Source organism: Nelumbo lutea, chromosome 1, assembly GCF_056320005.1.
Source record: "Nelumbo lutea isolate HS-2025 chromosome 1, American lotus-T2T, whole genome shotgun sequence".
Taxonomy (NCBI): Eukaryota; Viridiplantae; Streptophyta; class Magnoliopsida; order Proteales; family Nelumbonaceae; genus Nelumbo; species Nelumbo lutea.
In genome coordinates, this window is record NC_142684.1 from 63,595,812 (window position 1) to 63,616,500 (window position 20,689).

At 36.9% G+C, this 20,689-nt stretch overlaps 1 protein-coding gene across 1 annotated transcript in view; it reads left to right on the top strand.

Annotated features, from left to right (window-relative positions):
* Positions 1 to 445: 445 nt before the first annotated feature.
* The window catches only part of LOC148874917 (RNA recognition motif (RRM)-containing protein), a 29,507-nt gene continuing 9,263 nt past the window's right edge, over positions 446 to 20,689 (top strand). Inside the window, exons 1-2 of the mRNA XM_088963873.1 lie at positions 446 to 607; positions 1,927 to 2,235. Coding sequence (XP_088819999.1) covers positions 605 to 607; positions 1,927 to 2,235 — 312 coding nt within the window. The 5' untranslated portion in view covers positions 446 to 604. The remainder of the gene's footprint in view (positions 608 to 1,926; positions 2,236 to 20,689) is intronic.

The window sequence follows — 20,689 nt, forward strand, 5'->3', positions numbered from 1 at the left end:
CATGTGAATGAGGTCGCACACATGTTCAGTTTTTTAAATAAGCATGGGAATAGCACGTTTGTCAATTTCGTGAGAAATGACAAAATCCTCATTTCACGAACATATTTTCCTGTGCCATAGGAATGCCAATTACAAGTTATTTCATGTGTTATACCAAAAGAATTCGTGTTGCATGGAAACGATGCCAAACAGGGCCTACTCTCTTTGGTGACAGCAGATAAGCCAATCTCTCCTGGTATAGTTGTATTCTAAGCAATGTGGTCTGGATGGACACGCGTCCGACTTTTAGGTCCATTTAATAATAGGCCCGCATCAGGACTTGGCAAGGTCTGGCCCAAGCCTGGCCCATGTGTACACTATGCCAATCACACGTGAGCCATGGGATTAGGTTGGCGTGGCGGATTATTTTTCGTCCATTATCCTTCTGTTCCCATAGACGATTCATACACTATTTAACAAACAGAAATCTCTCATCATACGCGCCACCACCACGTGTGTCAGTGGCCTCAAAACCCTTGAGTCGATTGCCTTCGCAGTTCCCAGTCTCACTCTGTGATAGGCTGATAGCTTCCTGCCTTTTCTTCGACTACAAAGATTTGATAAAATGGTGAGTTTAAAATCCGTTAGTGTGTTACTAGGGTTTCTGTCATCTTGTTGCAGATTTTCTCTTTTTTGTTCAGTTTTATGTGACTGGTCTAATAGATTTGATTTCGTTATCTATGTTTGGGTTGAATACACGTTTGAGTTCAAGTTCCAAGGTCGATGAGATTTCAAATTTATTTCTAGGTTTCCTTTTTCCTGTATGAAGTTTCTTTTATTTTTAAATTGCTTTTTTAGATTCCTGACTTCTAGTTGGAACCCATTTGACCTATTAGATAAATAACACAGTTGATGAATAAACTTTATTTGAATGAAGTCGAAACTAGATTAGTTTATTCAAAGGATAGTTGCTGACCTTGATGAGTTTCTTCTTTGCTATGGATTTTTAGGAAAGGAAGTAATGAGTGCGTATATTGTACTTTATGTAGTTTAAAGGACCAATGATTCAATCTCTTTACTTGGTTCTTCTGGATTTTTTTTTTGAATTTTAGGGAAAAATCATATTACTTTCTAGTTCATTGATTTGATTGATGAAGCGAAATTGGTACTGGACTAGTTGATTCATAGATTGTTTTCGGACGTTGTTGAGTGTAGGTTTTGATGTGAATTGTTAAGGCAGTAATGAATGTATATATTTTTTTTATTTGAACTCAAAGGCATTATAACCAATCTGTTCTCTTAGTTCCTTTTCTTTTTTCGGATTTCCAAAACTTAGCTTGAACTCGTTTTGCTTAGTTTATTGGATGGAGTTATGAAGTGAATTTTGATTAATTTGTTGGAGGTTACTTTCTGGTGTGATAGAGTGCAATAATGAGACAACATCCACATAGCTAACCCTAAATAGTTGGGATCAAAGTCTCTGTTGAGTTAAGTGATTATTTTATGACATTTAGGGCTATATACGTTTTACTGCTGATTGGTTTGGGAGAGGGTGTGCATTTTTGGAAATGTTCCAGTTCAGTGGCTGAGTGGCAATGTTATTGCTTGCAATTTTCTTCTATTGTTGGTGTGAAACAAAATAGGAGTTCATTTATTAAGAGATTGTTTGAGCATGATGGATGTATGTTTTCCTGTAGATTGGTTGGGCACAAGTGATACACTGTTTAATTTTCAATTTGAATGAGAGAATATATTTAATTTTCCATGTTTGTTTTTATTTTTGTGCTTCAAACTAGATGTCCTCCTTTTCTTGTTTTCCTTTTGGTTGTTCTAGAGTGAATCCTTTCTCTTGTTAGTTCCATAATTTGATTATTGAATTGAATTGAAATTGAACTGGTATTTAAAGATGATTTTCTGACCATGATGATCTTATGCCATTTGTTGCAGATTGGTAGGGGAGGAAGAGATAGATTCCGAAGGGAGTACTCGCCAAGGTTTGAGGAGAAGGGTCATCAAGGGCGGAGCAACCCTCCATCCCGACACCTATGGGTTGGGAATTTGTCTCATCACCTAAATGAGTCTGCTTTATCAGAGCAGTTTTTGCGGTTTGGAGAACTTGATAGCATTGCTTTCCAACCTGGTCGTAGTTACGCTTTTGTTAACTTTAGGAGAGATGAAGATGCAATTGTTGCAATGAAAACACTTCAAGGGGTTCTTGTTGCAGGAATGCCACTTAAAATTGAGTTTGCCAAGGCGGTTAGTTATGCCGTCCTCTATTTCATTGTGTTTTTTCTGCTTTTGTTGTACTTTATATTGTTTTTTGCTCCATCATCTAAAAGTATAAGTAATTTGAAGTTTAATTTTGAGGTATCAAGTTTACCACATGAAAAGCATGATTCAATTGAACAAATTAATTAACTTGAGTTGCATGTCTCCAGGTTACTGACTTTAGTAGCCATCTGCTACTAAATGCTGTCATAAATTACACATTTCAACCCATGCTATGATCAGCATCTGAATGTACTACTTTCAATACCCCATGGTCCATGCAATACTTGAATCAACCATTTTATTTTGCATAGCAGGAGCTTTTCCATTTGTTTAGATTTTATCACTGAGACTAAGATTATATTTTTTAATGGTTTGAGAGTGTTTATTTAGAAGGGTTGTTCCTCAAGTCTTATGGTCTCAAGATTTACAATAATGCCCAGCAATTTTGTGAGGGGTTGCAGATTTACAATTAGTAGGATGAGGGCTCTGTTATTGCATAAATGAGAGATGAAGAAAATGAAGCTTTTGTTCCACATGTTTTGTTGATTTACATGTTTGAAGGAATGCATTTGCCTAGAAAAAGGTAGTGTCCAAATGTTTGGGAGGTAATATGTGATAAGGGGAAAATGAATGACTGGAAGTCCTGATTTGTGATACAGTGGTCTGTGCAATCAATAATGGTCTAATTTATTCTCCAACTAATTGTTACCACGTAAAGGCCAGCAATTTTTAGTTACCTTGAGAGTTTGTAACTGGTGGGGTTTTGACTGCTATATGGGGTATCTGCTTAAATTTATTAATATTTATTTTTTTGGATAACAAGGGAAACAACACAGAAAGAAAGCTACGAAAGGCAGGGGAAAGCTCCCCCGGTCATATCAAGCAAGATTTAATTTTAAGCAGCTGTCAAGAACTAGAAAATGGGTATTTTCTTTTTGGAAATCACATAAGCTATTTGAACAGTTATTCAGCATTTGGCACCCATCTAAATCATAGAAATACTTCGTCCCTTATCTGGTGAACATCTTCGATTAAATTGAAACTAAAATCATATGGGAGAAATGCATCTTAAAGCTTCTTTCTTTTATGTGCCATCATAAAATGATAACTTCCTCAGAGGAACACCATGAACAATTATCACAGGAAGCATCTTAACATTCTGGGATTTGTTTTTAATACATTATCACTCACCAATCCAAGGGGAGGTCGACATAATTGTAATGTAATGTTAACACTTGAAAATGTTAATGTCCGAATTAATTTCTCCAAAGAAATGCATGTTTTCTTGATATCAATCAAGAAAACGAGGGAAAGTGTGTAGAATCTCATAGAAAATGAACTAACTTGTAATTATGGCTCACTCTGTCTTTGGCTGCTTAAGGTTCCATTTGCAAATTTGCTATTTTGGGGATAAAGAAGTGTTTAAGCGTGAGACTAAATCTATGGACATCCTATATGAATTGACTTTGAATAGAATTACATATTTCATATTTGGATTGGTGTTTTGGGAATGCAATTATTTAAATTGGCATGGTGCAGGCTACCAAGAACTAATATGTGTTAACCTTACATAAAATGTATTTTCTCTAATCAATGTTGCCACACTAGTATGGAAATCACCTTAATAATTCTGGAATGCTAAATTAGATTAACTTCTTCCTTGATTAATTAAATGGTTGATTTGCCAAATGGAACACGCTTTCTTTTATTAACCAAGCCTTTGTTAAACTTTGTTGGTCGGATAACCCTAAGTAATCAATATAATGAAGTTGATCATTTGATGCCAAGTTCTTATTTTTAGCAATAATGTGGAGCAAAGCAATTAGAAAGGGCCTATGCAATGGAATGGGCACATTTTCTGAACGAAACCAGAGATCTTGTTTCTCTGCAAGCCTATCTTAGATGGATTCGTAGGGAATTGAATTCTATGGCAGATGGGTTTGCAGGTCTAGGCTAGAGTTTTTTTTCCTTGTCTTTTTTGGTCCCCTTGTACATCCTCCCATATACACCTTTTAACTTTCAGTAATACAAATTATATACTCTCACCTTCAGAAGGAAGTTATTATCTTGAGCACCAGATCCTCAATTTCCTATACACTAGTAGCATCAATTAACCCTTTATTCTGTTGGACTTAAGATATTATTGATTTTGTTACTCAAGGGAGACCGATTTCGTTTTAAATGTGCAAGAAGGATCTTGAGCTCCATGTTTGTTTTAACTTATTGTCATCAATTAAAAGCATTTTATGCATGGGATTGTGAAACTAATTAGATGTGTTCTGAAACAAAAGAATAGTGTTATGATGTCTCTGGGTTTTTAAAGCATACAAAAATATTATTTATAAAATCCACCTCTTCAAGCATATCAACAAAGGCTGAAAGGATGAATTTAGAACTTATTTAATAGTCTGGCATTTTATTTGCCATGCTCTTTCTCCTATTGATTTGTAATACATTGTAAGGATGGTACCATATTTATGCCTTTATATGCCCACCTAAACGGGCTGGTCTAGGATTCATGCTAGCTAATTTTCCCCTCAAAAAGATCACCAATTTCCCCTTCTTCATTTCTTACTGTTTGTAGTTACAATTACAATTCTAGAACAGAAAACCATAAAATTCTCTTGACTGGTACACCAACCTTGCCAACTTGGTTCTCATGAAGTCATCTTGTTCTTGATTCTTAGTTAATTAAAGCAGCAAAAAGCAAACAGAACTAATTTGCAAGGTTAAGCACCTGCTCTAGTCCAGAAATGGGCTTGTATAATTTGTTTTGAAAATGTACAATTCATATCAAGATAGACAATATTAATCGGTGAATAAAAAGTCCATAAAAGTCTGGTACTGATCCAAAAGGGTGAAAAAATGGATGCCTAGCTTAACCTGGTAAGTAGAATATGCTTGCTTGCATTCCAAGCATAAAAGCTTGCTTGCCTGCATTCAAGAAATGTTTCTGTATTGGGCTTTTATGCTTCACTATTGTCCAGACTTGGGAGGAATTCAATAAACTGTTTTCTTTTATTGGTTTCATTTATTTTTCTGGCTTTGTGTCCTCATTTGTTTTATTAGCTATCATGCTTTAATTCTTTTGGGATGTGATGAGATTTCAAGCAATCCTCAACTATCTGCTTTGGATTTCTCTCCCTTTCATTTTTTCTGGACTAAACAAATAGCGTTCTGATTGCCTTTCTGAATATTGAAACAAACAAGAGGGAGCCTGCTAAAAGCACATTGTTACTGAAATTTCCCATGTTGATGTTCTTTCACATTTTATTTTATTATTGTTCTTTTAACATAATAATTAATAACAATACATTTTGTATTGGATTATCAAGAATAAAAGGAAGAAATGAAAAAAAAATCTGTAAATTTTATTTATTTTTATTCATTAGTTTCCAGAGTACACTATTGAATTTGCACTGAAAACATTGACTTCTGCAATTTCATTAAGTGACTTAAACAAAATGCAACCTAGTTCTCTTCAGCCTGTTTCTTCCCCTGGGAAAGGCATGATTATGCATGAGAAAATGTAAAAAAAGAGGATGGAAGCAACTCACAGTCTATGCATAAAAATTACAATTAGTGATACACTATATCCTCCCAATTATCTTTAGAATCCAACCTATTTATGCCCTTAATGTTCATGCATCAATGCCTAGTCAATAATAAATAACCTAATATCCTTGCATACTCTGTTTAGCAACCTCATTTTTTTTTTTAAAGAATTCCTTGTTCAATCCCCATAAAGTAGCAAAGAGGGTTCTACCCCATAAGATGACACCTTCTAATTCAAAGGCAATAGCAGGTCTCTTCAAATACTGTTTATGGAAACCTCCAATTAACTTGGAAGATGAATAAGGAAAAAAACTGATATAATTTTTTTTATTGCAAAAATAAGTGGTCTCTGCCCTTTTCTGCCTTGTGACATACAAATGATTGACCTGCTAAATTAAGTTGTTAATACCTTGAGTCAGAATTTGTTTTGGTGTGTTGACATGGTTCTAACACTGTTTCATCTAATCAGAGAATTTAATTACTGTTCTTGCATCTAAAATATGATAACCAAAGCAAAAGAAAAAGCAATAATCTAGTGCCCCTTGAATTCTTGGACTCTTATAACTAAAACAGAAAGCAAGAGAAACTTGGCATTGTCTAGCCATTAACCTCATAAACAAGTTTAATGTAATACTTATGCAAGATTTATAAAGCTTTGGTTTAACAAGTTAACCTCGTAAACAAGTTTAATATAACTGCAAGGAGCGCAGTTTGCAAGACAGCTGCTTGTGACAGATTGGTAATTGAGTGAGACTCTAGTCTGATAGTAGTTGGGTGGCTGGCAAATACACACTGTTGTATGGATTTATAGGGAAGCTGTGAAAAGATTTAAATGGCTAACAAATAATATGACTCTTAAGGATCCTTTGGTAAAGGAGGCCAACTAAATAGCAGATTACTTGGCCAAGCAAGGGGTGTGTAGGGAATATATGTTTTTGGCCCAATTGTAATTTGAGTTTTTGATTGTTTCTGAGGCTGCATCTTGCACCTCCTTTTCAGAATCTTCTTTGTATATTTCCTGTTATTTTTTTAAAAAAATCCTTTTTTACTTAACTAAAAAAAAGACATGGGTTGAAGCAGTAAGAAATGATTTAGGGGCCCACAATTTAACAATGTATATGGTACTGAGCAAGGTGGAATGGCAGAACAGGATTCATGTAGCTGACCCCATATTAGTTGGGATAAGTCTTAGATGGTGATGACGACTTGGTGTAACAGATATAGCTTCATATTTTTTTTATGCAAAACCAGTCTTAAAGAGCCCAAAATAACAGAGTTTTTCCCTTTCCATAATAGTGGAGATGTATATTTTTGTGGGTAATAGCATGTTTTTCTTTTTGAAAGTAAAGAGGTTAAAAAGGGAAATGATTATAATAGCCGATAGGGGGCGCCTTGTTGCCTAGTTTCTAAGGTGACAGATTTTTTTTAAGTAAAAAGCATATATCCCAGGGTAGCTACCTAGCTTCCATAATCATATTTGCTTAATAATTTTTTTCGGAAAAAGGTAAAGTAATATTTATTGAGAAAGAGAGACACACAGGAGGCTGAGATCAGTCCCAGAACAGGCTGACTGATCTAAACAGCAAATACATGAACCATCAAGAAACAGAAAATAATATATCTGGCACATTACAGTTTCTAAAATCCGCAGCCACAGGCAACCAAGAAATCAGCTTGCCCACTAACTTCTGAGTTAAGTCCTCCAGACTTAGAAACTTGTTATTGAAAACCCTTCTATTCCTCTCGGTCCAGATGCACCAGATTACACCCATTGGAATCAACTTCCAGAGAGTATTCTTTTTCTTTTTCAAACCCCTAATCTGCCAGCAGCTTAACAACTCTTTAACCGACCTCGGCATCACCCAGAAAACCTTAATGAGGTTGAGGAAATGGTTCCACAACTAAGCAGAAAACGGGCAGTGGATACACAAATCACCAGTGGATTCAGCACTGCTTCCACATAAACTGCAAGACAAGTCTGAAACCTGGATTCCCCTTCTCACAAGGTTCGCCTTAGAAAGGAATTTATTTAGAGCCATAGTCCAAACTAGGAAGCTGGCTTTAGTCGGGCTGATGGGATTCCACACTTGCCGAGCTGGGAAATCAGGAACACCCTTCCTACCAAGCATAGCAGCCAAAGATTTTACAGACAACAAACCACCAGAATTCCACCTCCAAAGCCACTTGTCCTTCGAATTATAATCCAGATCTTGATTTTGAAGACGGGTCAAGAGATTTACTGCCTCTTCCACCTCTCAATCAAAAAGATTTCTTCGAAAATATGGAGTTCAAAGAAATGAACCACCAGAAATGCTATAGCACTTAGCAATTGAGGCCTCTCGATTTGAAGCACACTGAAAGAGGAGTGGGAAGGACTCAGCAAGAGGAACATTTGAGCACCATGGGTCCTTCCAGAATTTGGTCCTGTTACCATTACCCACCCTAACTAAGACCCCCCTGGCCAGATCTGAAAAGGTCTTCATTTTCCCCTTCCATAGAGAGTTACCGCAGTTAGGAGGAGGATCTCTAGTTCTCCAATTTCCCCAACTCACACCATATTTGCTGGCAATGTGAGATCTCCACCAAGCATCAGGTTTTACAGCAGATCTCCAAATCCATTTACAGAGGAGAGCAGAGTTAAAAAGTTTCAGCTTCCTTATGCCTAACTCCCCTTCAATTTTGGGGAGGCAGACTTGCTCCCAACTCACCAAGTGCACTTTTTTCTCTTCCTCCCAGCCTTTCCAAAGAAAACTCCTTTGAAGCTTTTCAATCTAATTTTTGATCATATTTGCTTAATAATTATCCATAATTTTCATAAGAAAAATATTCATAAAAAAAAATTCATAAGAAAAGTGTACATTTCATGTTAAAGTAAAAAAAATCAACATATTCACGAGAAGAAAAAGAAGAAAGAAAAGAAAATTCAGAAAATATAGGGATTGAACCCCTAATTCTAAGTTCCTCCTTATTGGTTCAGGTTTTGAAGTCTTTGAGGGTTTAATACAGTATTTATCAATGCCTGTGTTGATTAAACCTAAAAAGAAATTGGTATATAAACACGCAAAATGAATATTTTAGTTTAATAATGTCTATTTTATAATTATAATCTCAAAAAATTAAGAATATAAATGTATTTTATAACACAATGTACAAAATTTCTTGGCGATTAGGCAAGGCGAGCCTCCAAGGGCGCTTTGTTGCCTAGGCACACTCTTTGTCACCTAGGAACCCATTTATGCCTTGACAACCATGCTTTCAGTAGGCATCCATATAGAGCTTGCACTAGTCATTGTGATCATCTGACCATCTGTAGGTAATCTTGATATTTTTCTGGTATCGGCAGGCTCTCTAATTGGATGACCTAAGTAGTGATATTTGATTACTTCTGAGGGTGGGATTGCTAATTCCTTTTTCTTATGGGTAAAGTATCTATATATTCATAAACTTGAAGGGGGATGATCCTGTTACCATCAAAAACAAATTTTGTAATTTCAAAACTGGGGGATCTCTTGCAATGGAAGACCAAAGCTGAATACCTTTGAGAAAACGTTATATTCTTTTTCTCTTTATATTTTTATGTTTTAGCATTAAGACATGCCACTTTTGTTCCTTCAAAATATTCCAATAGACCTCAAAAAGGTGATAAATCCCCCAAAATTTTCCAGCTAGAGCAAAGTACATGAGCTGGCAATGCACAGATTAAGTTGTCAATTCTTCCTGGGTGGGGCCTTCAAATATGTAACAATTTTCTCAAGCAATGTTGCTTGACATGGAGAACAAGCAACCTTAGAAGGTCTTCTTTCTTTTGGACTTTTAAGTACATGAAGTGGTTGTCAATTTGTCATCCAAATGAGAAATGCCAATGTATGTTTACCATGACAGAATGCAAATATTCAAGTTGAATTAAAAAGAGATGAGAAAAAAATTAAACTTGATGCTCCTAGCAGTCTAGGAGATACAATGGTATAAGTAATCAATCAGATGGACAACAGTTACTGTTTGGTGGGGGATTAGTAACATACTTGATGCTGATAGCAGTCTAGCAGATGAAATTGTATATGCATTATGCAATTCCTGTCCCCTACAAACTTATTTGCTGAAACAGTCCACATAACCATATTCCCTTTTCCTGGATACCTTTCTAACTTTTGCAAGGATTCTTTTGTTCTTTTACTTCTGGTCTGATTGGTTTGTATGTATGTACATCCTCCCCTTTGCCTTTTTGCAATGAAAGTTACCTTTTCTAAAAAAATATCTCTTGTAAAGTTTTGCTCTAGTGACTGCAATAATTGATTGCATTAAATTAGTAATCCTGACAAAAAGTTTATTTTATATCCATGATGCATGTGTACCAGATTCCAACTAATTCCCCAAATTGCACAAAGAATGTATACCATAACTCCCCAAATTGCAAAAGACATGCACTGTTATATGGTATTGACAAAGAACATGCACTTTTCTTAACAAAGAAAATGTGCCAACTCCCAAATTTGCAAATTAGCCAGGGAAAGATGTTTTATATTTGTGATTGTCTCTGATCCGTGAACAAAAGATATTTGACACGCATCTTAGCTGCTCCTGCTCCATGTTTGATTAGTTACTAACTTAACTGCTTTTGTAATCTGAGTCTGCACATTTATTTCCTTTCAAGATACAAAATTTTTCTAAGATCTTGTTGTGGTGCTCTGAGGTGAAGAAACATGGTTACTTGCTTCATTTTGACAAAATGCAATTTGAAACAAAACTGAGGTTCCTGGCTAATTACACCATTAAAACTACCTTTGACCCAGAGGTCCAGAAATATTCAGTCTCTTGGCATCACTGAGTGCATCAGAAGTGTGAGATCTAATGGGATCTAATTCTGTCCAATTAGAATATGCAATGTGTGAATCAGAAACAAAACTGATTCATTATTTTTACATGTATTCATATTATCCACAGCATCCATTAACTCAAAAGATTGAGAAAAAGAAATTGCAACTGACACCATGAAGCATCGACTACAAAGCCTTTTATGGTACAACTAAATGCTCTTGACAGACAGTGATTCTCATTCTTAACAAGCATGATGTACACTTGTAATCACAAGACAATAGCAGAAACCGGAGAACAGAAATCTGCCTATCAGAACCTTTTGGACCTTTATCTTCTTGAATGACTAGATTAGGAACATAATTTGTCTAATGCATTTGAGGATTTTCATCAAGTGGGCTTGTATTAGTCATCTGTTCCAGGGTTTTCATTTTGGGCATTTCATTGATCATTGGGGAAATATTTTATGGATGAATGATTTCAATGTGTAATCCTCTTTGTAAGTTGAAATGTTTTTCTATGTAATTGGCTGTTGAGGAAACCTCATTCTTATCCGTTTTTCTTTTTATGATCATTAATAAATTCTTACCATTTCTCAAAATCATAATTTAGCTAGAATCAAGTAAATTGTTTAAGATTAAAATTGCAAAACCATGTGGAAATTCCCATTAATTTCCCTACAGATATGTAATGCGAAGTCCTACAGTATTACTGTTCTTGGCAGTGCAGACGGTTACTACATTTGAATATTGATTGTGTTAGAATCTGGTACAAGATAAATCGGGGATATGTTAAATCATGGCTTTTCCTGTTCCTTGTCCACTTTCAAATGATCAGTGGACTTGGAAATGGAATGCTGGTGGTAGGTTTACGGTTAAATCCTTTGCTGATGGCTTAAACAACTTGAGGGGATCTGAGTTTCCCTTTAAACAAGTTTGGATTCCCTCCTCTCCTTTCAAAATCAATTTCTTGGTTTGGGCATCAACTCTCGGGAAATGCCTGACAAGAAATAACCATGCTAGAAGAGGTACCTATATTGAAGAACTGAGTTGCGGGGTGTGTGGACAAGTAAAGGAGTCCATTTACCATTTTTGCATCCAGTCTGTTTGTCTGGAAGATTTGGTCTCACTTTCTCTAAGCTGTTGGTATTTGTTGGGTACTTGGGTTATGCCGGGCTTGGTGAAGGATCTTCTGCACTGTTCTCCCAGGCCTATCTAAAAAAGGCAAATGCCTCTGGAAGTGTATTCCAGCTGCTGTAATCAGCTCTATCTGGACAGGAAAGGAACAAAAGACTATTTAAAAACCAAAAAGACTCCTGATGCTCTGAATCAATGTACTGTTGCTAGGATAGCTTCATGGTTATCTGCTGTGCCTGAGTTTAGTAATCAGAATATGTTCTTGGTTCTAAACTCATTAAGTGTGTGGGATCTTTGATTATCTGCTCGGGAGGATGGCTTATGTTTACTTCTCTGGTTGTATGTTGTACTTTTGATGAACAAAATTACCTTACCTTTTATCCAAAAAAAAAAAAACATTGGCAACATTCTGTTAAGATGCATAATACAAGCTTCATATTTTTCAAGGCGCCAAGGCGAGGCTAGGCGATAGGGGGTGCTTAGTCGCCTAGGCGATGGATTCTTTTAAGTAAAAACATGTATCCTAGGGTAGTTCCCTAGGTTCCGTAATCATATTTCCTTAATAAATATCCATAATTTTCATAAGAAAAGTATAAGTTTCATGTTAAAGTATAGAAAATCAACATATTCCAACATATTCATGAGAAGAAAAAGAAGAAAGAAAAGAAAATTCAAAAAATATAGGGGCTGAGCCCCAATTTCTGTTGTAGGAAAAGAAGAAAAGAAAAGGTGGAAGAAGAAAAAAGTAGCATATAAAGACACAAAATTAGTAAAGAAAAAGAAGAAAATGTGTTGATTGGACAACATTTTATGTTCTTTCTTACTTAGGTTCAGGTTTTTAAGTCTTTGAGGGTTCAATACAGCATTTAGCAATATTTGTGTTGATTAAACCCTAACAAATAAGAAATTAATAAAAATAAATTAGTATGTAAACACACAAAATGAAAATTTTAGTTCAAAAATGTCTATTTTATAATTATAACCTCAAAAAATTAAGAATATAAAAGTTTGTTATAACACGCTATAAAAACACAAAATTAGTAAAGAAAAAGAAAAAAATGTGTTGATTGGACAACATTTTATGTTCTTTCTTACTTAGTTTCAGGTTTTTAAGTCTTTGAGGGTTCAATACAGCATTTAGCAATGTTTGTGTTGATTAAACCCTAACAAAAAAGAAATTAGTATATAAGCACACAAAATGAAAATTTTAGTTAAAAATGTCTATTTTATAATTATAACCTCAAAAAATTAAGAATATAAAAGTTTGTTATAACACGCTATAGAAAACTGCTTGGCAATTAGGCGAGGTGAGACTCCAAGGGCGCCTTGTTGCCTAGGTGTCGCCTTATGTAGGAAATACGAGTGAAGTTGTGTATCTGCAGGTAAGTGCAACTGACAAATTATCATTTGTAGATTTGTTTGGTTAAGTGAATGTTACTGACGTTTTCTTTCTTCTAGTGCATACGAGGCTTTAAGTATGCTGTATACAGAAAATGATCAGTTACTGTAAAATCCTGAATGCATTTATGTTTTACTGTAGTTATTTTTTAGGTTCAGTAAATATGATTTAATGAATAGCTTCTAGCTATAACTATTCAAGTCCATTCTTTTAGCTAGCCAGTGGCCATAGTGGACACTATCGAAAATCTTTGAAGGGACTTCCTCTGGATGGAACCCAATAAAAAAGAAAATCCACTGGGTTTTATGGAGTTGGGTTTGTGAACCTAAACACTTGGGAGGGGCAGGGATCAGGCAATTGCACTTTATGAACAAAGCTCTCATCTGCAAATGGTTATGGAGGTTTAGGGTGGAAGTGAATTGCTTGTGGTGGCAGGTAATTCTAAGGAAATATGGTTTGTCTAATAATGAGTGGGAGACTTGTGACAATCTGGCCTCTTATGGATGCAGTCTCTGGAAAGGTATTATGAAACATAAACAGGAGTTTCTGAGGAATGTAAAGTTTGCCTGGGAGGGGTGGCAAAACTTTCTTCTGGAAGGATATTTGGTGTATCGACCAATCTCTATGTGAAGTGTTCCCGTCCCTTTTATCAATTGCAGCAGATAGGGAGGCTCTTGTATCAGACTATTATGAGGTTCTGGGGCTCCGGTGGTGTGGAATCCTGCTTTTCGTAGGAATTTGAATGACTGGAAGGTGGAAGACCTCAGCTCTTTGCTTTCCAGATTGAATGATTTTCAGCTATCCCCTAGTGCATCTGATAGGAGAGTATGGGTGGGTGAGAGGTTGGGTTCCTTCTCTTCAAGCTCATGCTACAGGATTATGTTACCCCAAGGGAGGCTGTTCAATGGGGCTGGTTCTGGAGGGCCCAACCGCCCAAGTCCCTCCCAAGGTAGCTTTCTTCCGGTGGAGAACTGTTGCAACCTCTGTAGGTCCAGCCCTCTATTTCCCATCTCTTTATCCATGTAACTTCATGTACTTGGTTTGGTCTCGTTTCTTGAAGCTTTTCGACTCTAGCTGGGTGCCCCCTCCTGATATACCCTCTCCTAGCCTCTTGGCATAGAAGAGGCCTGTCAACGAGGGTGAAGATGCTCCCTGCTGATAGTGAGTCTGGATATCACTTACTAATCTCCTGTCGGTTCACTAACATCATTTGGGAGTGGTGTACTTCTTTGTTTGGGTGCAGGTGGACCCCCCTTCAAATGTGCAAAGCCTATTCACATTTTTGCCGTTTCGGCCAACAAAAAGGGCCAAGTTTATGTAGAGGTGTATGAGGGCTGCAGTCTGTTGGACTATCTGGGAGGAGAGAAATTCAGGAATATTTATAGATAAGGAGAGAAGTTTGGAAGCAATGCTGGAGGTCATCCACATTAGGGTTATACACTGGCTGAACCTTGGCTCTGTTCGCAGAATTCTCAATTGATGAGCTACAAAAAAAGTGGAAGGAGATAGCAGAACTTGTTCCAATGAGGAAGTCTCAATTGTTTGTTGGATCCCCCCACCCTATGACTTTGTTAAACTGAACTTTGATGGCAGCAGCTTGGGCAATCCAGGGCCATCCAGAATAGGAGTAATAAGAGATGAACAAGGGAAGCTGTTAGCTATGTACTCTGGACCAGTTGGGGTGGGAGATTCTTTGAGAGCTGAGATTCTTGCAGCTCTTGAAGGGGTACAAAGAGTCAAGGATATGCATATTAACAAGCTGATCATAGAAGGAGATTCTGAAGTGGTGGTAAACTGAAAGAGGATATCTTAACAAGCTGAAAGAGGATATCTTAGACTTTGGAATTACAGTCTGATCATGGAAATTCAATACAAATGGGTAAAAAGAAGTGCAAACTCTTTGGCAGATGGTCTAGTTAGACAAGGGGTGAATAGACATTCTATATTTTGGGTTGTCTTGTAATTTTTGTTCTTTTGATGTTTAATGGTTGTTCTTGGGAGCTATGATTGTTTAGCCCCCTTGCCCTGTAATTTTCTCATATTTTTGATATTAATTCAATCCACAGTTGTTGATAAAAAAAAAAAAGAAGATGCTCCCTACTGTGCTTTGCTGGACAGTGTGAAAAGAGAGGAACAACTGAGTGTTTGAGGAAAAGGAAGCACCTATTGAAGCTGTCATCAGTAAAATTGAATGGATTTTTGTATGGTGGGAAAGGTTTTAAAGCAGTTTGCAGATACTCTTATCTCAGATTTTTTGAATAGGTGGTCTTTTGTAATTTTTGGTCTGGGCTCTCAGGATGTATAATCAGATCTTTCCTGTCTTCTTGTAAAAGACCTTTGTTTTGTGCTCTAGTGGGGAGCTTGCCCACTTTTTGATGAATTTACACTTTTTCAGCTTGCTTATCAAAAAAGTGACTTGTCTGTGTAATTGTTTAAAGGGGGAAAAAAACTCCTGAGTCAGAAAAATCAGTTTCCGGAGAAATTTTCAAATTTTCATTCTTCTTAGATGTATATGTCAAGCCTCCAAATTTCAGTTAGAACTGTCATGTGTTTCTAATACTCATGCAGTGGAGAATGTTAATTTTATTGGAAATATCCAACCTGGAAAAATAATGATTTCATAACTGAATTAAGAATTTGAACTTCTAAGAGACACTAGTGCACCATGTAACTAACAAGCATATCTCTTCCTTGAACCCACTCTTCTAGTTATCGTTTTTTTTTTAATGACAGAATTATGAATGCAAAGCTGTACTTGTCTAGTAATTTCTTTTGATTGTTGCTTTTGTTACCTGAATTTGACAATCGAGGTCTTCTTGATGGTGCTAATATCAGTTAAAACTACTGAGTTATAGCATTGTTCAGTAAGCTGAGCTTTGTTGTGTTGTAATATATTCTCAAGGAAAATTTTATTCCCGTTAGTGGCATCAAGATTACAGTGTGCAATTGTCGTTATTTTATTGGTAGTATTTTTTGAGAGAAGATAGTGTATATTGATTGAAAAGAAAGGGAGGGATGCACATGAGATGATGTACAAAGGCCTTGTCTGCCAAAAAAAAATGCAAAGCCCACTAATTAATTGGCAATGTATTTGCACTGCACAAGCAATCCCTTCCCAACCCAGATTCTGCTAAACCATCACCCACTTGATTCATTTCTCTGGGGATCCATCTGAGGCTGCAATGCAAAAAGGAAGATATCCCTTGAATTTGAAATGCAGGATGAGATAGCTTCCAGTGAAAAGTAACTTGGGCAGTTTCCCACTTTATAGCATTTCTCAAGTCATCTTCCACTGCTAGGAGTCTGATCTGCTGCATTTTGGCAATTCTAAGACCTTCAAGAAGGGCTCAGACCTCTGCTTCAGCTGCATCTTCTCCCTTGGTAGCACCACTAAACACTGATAGCGGGTCCCCATTTAAGCTGTACAGAATGCCCCCAATTCCTGCTTCAGAAGGATCTTCTTGAGCCTTCCTGAAACTGCCATCAAAGTTTATCACATGATCTCTTTTTGTCTAGGGTCAAGCATGAGAGGGAGCTGGTGATTAATCAGGGTTATAAGCATTAATTCTGGCCAATTTCTCTGCAGAGAGCCCTGGTTAAATCCAGCAAAAGCCTTGCTGATAACCATCCAAGTATTAAGCAAAGCTTGGACACAGCCTCTTAAAATCTCCAAAAAAGAAAAAATCTGTCTTCAAAGACTCCTATTTCGATTTGTTCTTCCTAGATACTCTACATAACTGCATGGATAGTAGCTTTCCAATAACATCTTCCCTTCCTGTCCAGTTTGGTATTCAGCCCTTGCCAATGAATAATGAAATCCTCAATAGTATTAGGAAGAATCCAACTGTAACTTCACCTTGACAGTGTGTCAAGAAAAAATTGCAACAAGGCTTTAGGCCATTTAGCTTGGTGACCTTTATTGTGCTAATCCCAAAGAAACTAGAAGCTAGACACCCCAAGACTTTAGGCCGATTATCCTAGTGACCAATTTATACAAAATATTGGCTAAAGTACTTTATCAAAGGCCTAGAGAAGTGCTTCCGACTCTTATTAGTCAAGTTCAAGGGGCTTTTGCATTGGGAAGGCACATATCTGATCAGATTCTAATAACCAATGAATGTGTGGAAGATACGAGATCTGGTTGACAAGGCTTCATTTGTAAACTAGATTTGGAGAAAGCCTTTGATTTGGTAGATTGGACCTTACTTCTAGAGATACTTAGGATTTGTGGATTTGGAGATGGGTGGTTTGAGTGATCTTTGGCTGCTTAAGTTATCATTTACTTGGTGCTAGTTAATGGTGCAATGAAGGACTTTTTTCCAGATTTTAGAGGCCTAAGACAGGGTGATCCCTTGTCTCCATTCCTTTTCACCCTTATAGCATATGAGTTTAGTAGATTAATCTCAAAAGCTGACGAAGATGGAGTCTTTAGGGGTCGGAGAATAGGTAGGAATAATATGCTAGTTACTCACTTCCAATTTGCTGATGACATAGTAATTTTTGGTGGAGGAGATGATTTAAGGAATGTGAAGAATCTAAAAGGGGTTATCAAATTGTTTGAAATTGTGAACAATTTGAAAGTGATCTGGAACAAGAGTTGTGTGGCAAGCATCAATTTAAAGATTGGGCTATAAGGGACATTGTAGAGTGCTAAGTGCTTAGACTGCCTTACCTCTTCTTGGCCTTTTTCCTATTTAGGTCTCCCCCTCTAGGGGTAAACTCCAAGGAAAGTCGATTCTGGAATCCAGTTCTAGAAAAGTTTGGAAAGAGATTGGCGATGTGAAAAAAGAACTACATTTCCCTGGGAGGTAGAGTTACCCTGATTAAGGTCACACTAGATAGCCCACCAGTTTACTTTCTTTCTATCTTTAGAACCCCTCTAGGGAATCTAAGAGGTTGGAGAAGTTAATGAGGAACTTCCTTTGAACCTGGAGAGGTCAAAAAGGATCACTTAGTCTCTTGGGTGGTTGTATGTAGGACAAAAGGGAAGGGATGACTGGGTTAAGAAGAATATGGGTCTTCTGGGGAAATGACCATTGGAGAGAGAGAGAGGGAGAGAGAGGCTGTGGCATGCGGTAATTGGTAGTATTCGTGGCTGTTTGGAAAATGGCTGGGATACTGGTATATCACGATAGGCTACTTTGGCTTCACCGTGGCAATCTTCCTAGTTAAGGAAGTTTGGACTAGGCCAATTCCCCCTAAGATTTCATGTTTTGCTGGGAAGTTTTTCATGGAAGGTCAAAAGAAGAGGCCTCACTTATGCATTTCTCCCTTCTGGTGTTTTCTTTGCAAATTTAATGGCGAGGATTGTTCTCACTTATTTTTATCCTGCCCTTTTGTTGCAGCTATTTGGACTTGGTTTTCTGCTCTTTTCGAGTGCAGGTGGAGTTTGCCAACAGAAGTAGCTCTATTGTTTGAGTCCTCAGCCTTTTCTTGGCCTACAAAAAAGAGGAAAGTTGATGTGGAAGTGTATTAGAGCAGCTTCACTGTGGACTCTTTGGGAGTAAAGGAACAACATAATCTTTCAGGGGAAGGAAAAAAGCTTCTCAGAAGTCAAGGACTGCATTCTGACAAGGGTGGTACATTGGTTGAAAATGACAACGTTGTTTCATTATTTCTCCTTTGCTGACTTTTGGAGAAATTGGGCTGTAGTGGCTATGAGTTCTTCCTGCAAGGAAGGTTTATTTACAGATTGGGTTTGCCCCTTGGAGGTTTTGTTAAATTGAACTTTGATGGAAGTAACCAAGGTAACCTTGGCCCTTCAGGTATAGGTGGGTTGCTGAGAGATAAGGACAGAAATGTTTTAGCCTTATTCTCAGGCCCAGCCAGTTCAGTAGATTCGACTAGAGCAGAATTATTAGCTGCAATGCAAGGAATTCAACTTGCAAATCAAATTGGAATAGATGTGAATAAGCGGGATAATGTTGGAGTTGTGCGTGACTTTATCTATAGAATGATCCATTAAACATGCTATGGAGTTGTGCATGACTGTTGTATCTTCTCCATTTTATCTTCTTGACTCTTTAGTTGCAGGGTTGGAGAAATTGTCAGCTTTAAGGGCTCCTTTATGATCTTTAGAATGCTCCATTAAACATGTCAGATGTGAGTAAGTGGATAATGTTGGAGTTGTGCATGACTGTTGTATGTTGGGGAAAATTCCTTGTAGTAATGAGAAGTTGGTCATTAGAAGAGTGAAGGAACTTAGAAGTAATTCTAGTGGACAGCAAAGCACTAGTTTGGGAAAGATTTGGAGGATTGGAGGTGCAAGAGAGTGAGGGTGTTCATATTATGGATCAGGTGAGTTATGCCATGGTTTAAAATGTCGGTGGTGGTTGATCATTCAAATATATATTTTTTTGATCAATAATTGATCATTCAAATATAGGAAACATAACAAAAACGTATGTATGGAAATATTTGTAAGAATTATGACATGCGGAAACATTGTGAAATATGCTAAAACATAGAATGCTATTTTATGTAATGATAAAAGATGCATGGACCCTCAAAATTATTATCTTGTTCAAAATTATTAAAACAACATGATAGTGTAAAGGAATATGACTGTCAAAATCCAGTAGTACGAAGGTTGGCAAATTCTTTGGCTGATTCTCTTGTAAAACAAGGAGTTAATAGAGAACATCTGTTTTGGGCTGCTTTATAATTTCTGTTTATTGAGGTTGTAATTTCTGTTTTTTGAGGCTGCACCTCATGCTTCTATATGTTGGGTTATTTGTGCTGCTATATCCTTTGACTAATGAATTAACTTTTCATCTATCAAAAAAAAAAGCACCTAGCAACTTTACATTTATTGGGGAGGTGTCCTATTGATTCCCCACTGTTGTAGCACAAGAAGCATACATGGGGAGAGATGTAAAGTCCACCACAATGTTTCTTTTTGAATATTATCAAAAGTGTTGAGTTTGCCACAAACTGCCTCCCAAATAAAGAAGGATTCTCTAAGAGGGACTTTGGGGAGCCAAATCTTTTTGTCCGGAAAGGGTGGAGAGGTGAGGTTAGCAATTAATTTGTGGAAGTAGGATTTAGAAGTAAAGGAGCCATTAGGTGTTAGACACCAAATGAGCTTATCTGAGGTAGAAGAGGAGATTAAGACATTTGAAAGTAGAGAAATCAATTGGTGACATCAGAGATTTCTTGAAAGTAGGATTTATTGTCCAGAAAGGGTGGAGAGGTAAGGTTAGCAATTAATTTGTGGAAGTAAGATTTAGAGGTAAAGGAGCCATTAGGTGTTAGACACCAAATGAGCTTATCTGAGGTAGAAGAGGAGATTAAGACATTTGAAAGTAGAGAAATCAATGAGGTGACATCAGAGATTTCTTGAGTCTTCTAAAGCTCTACAGAAATTAAATTTATAGGAAATTCCTACATTCTCCTTTGGCAATGATGGAAGGCATTAGAACCTGTTTATCACGAACAATCCTAAACAAGGAAGGGAAAGCTTCACTAAGAGGTTTGGGGCCCCACCAAAGGTCAGTCCAAAATCTAATTTGGTTCCCATTACCAAGATTGGTTCTAA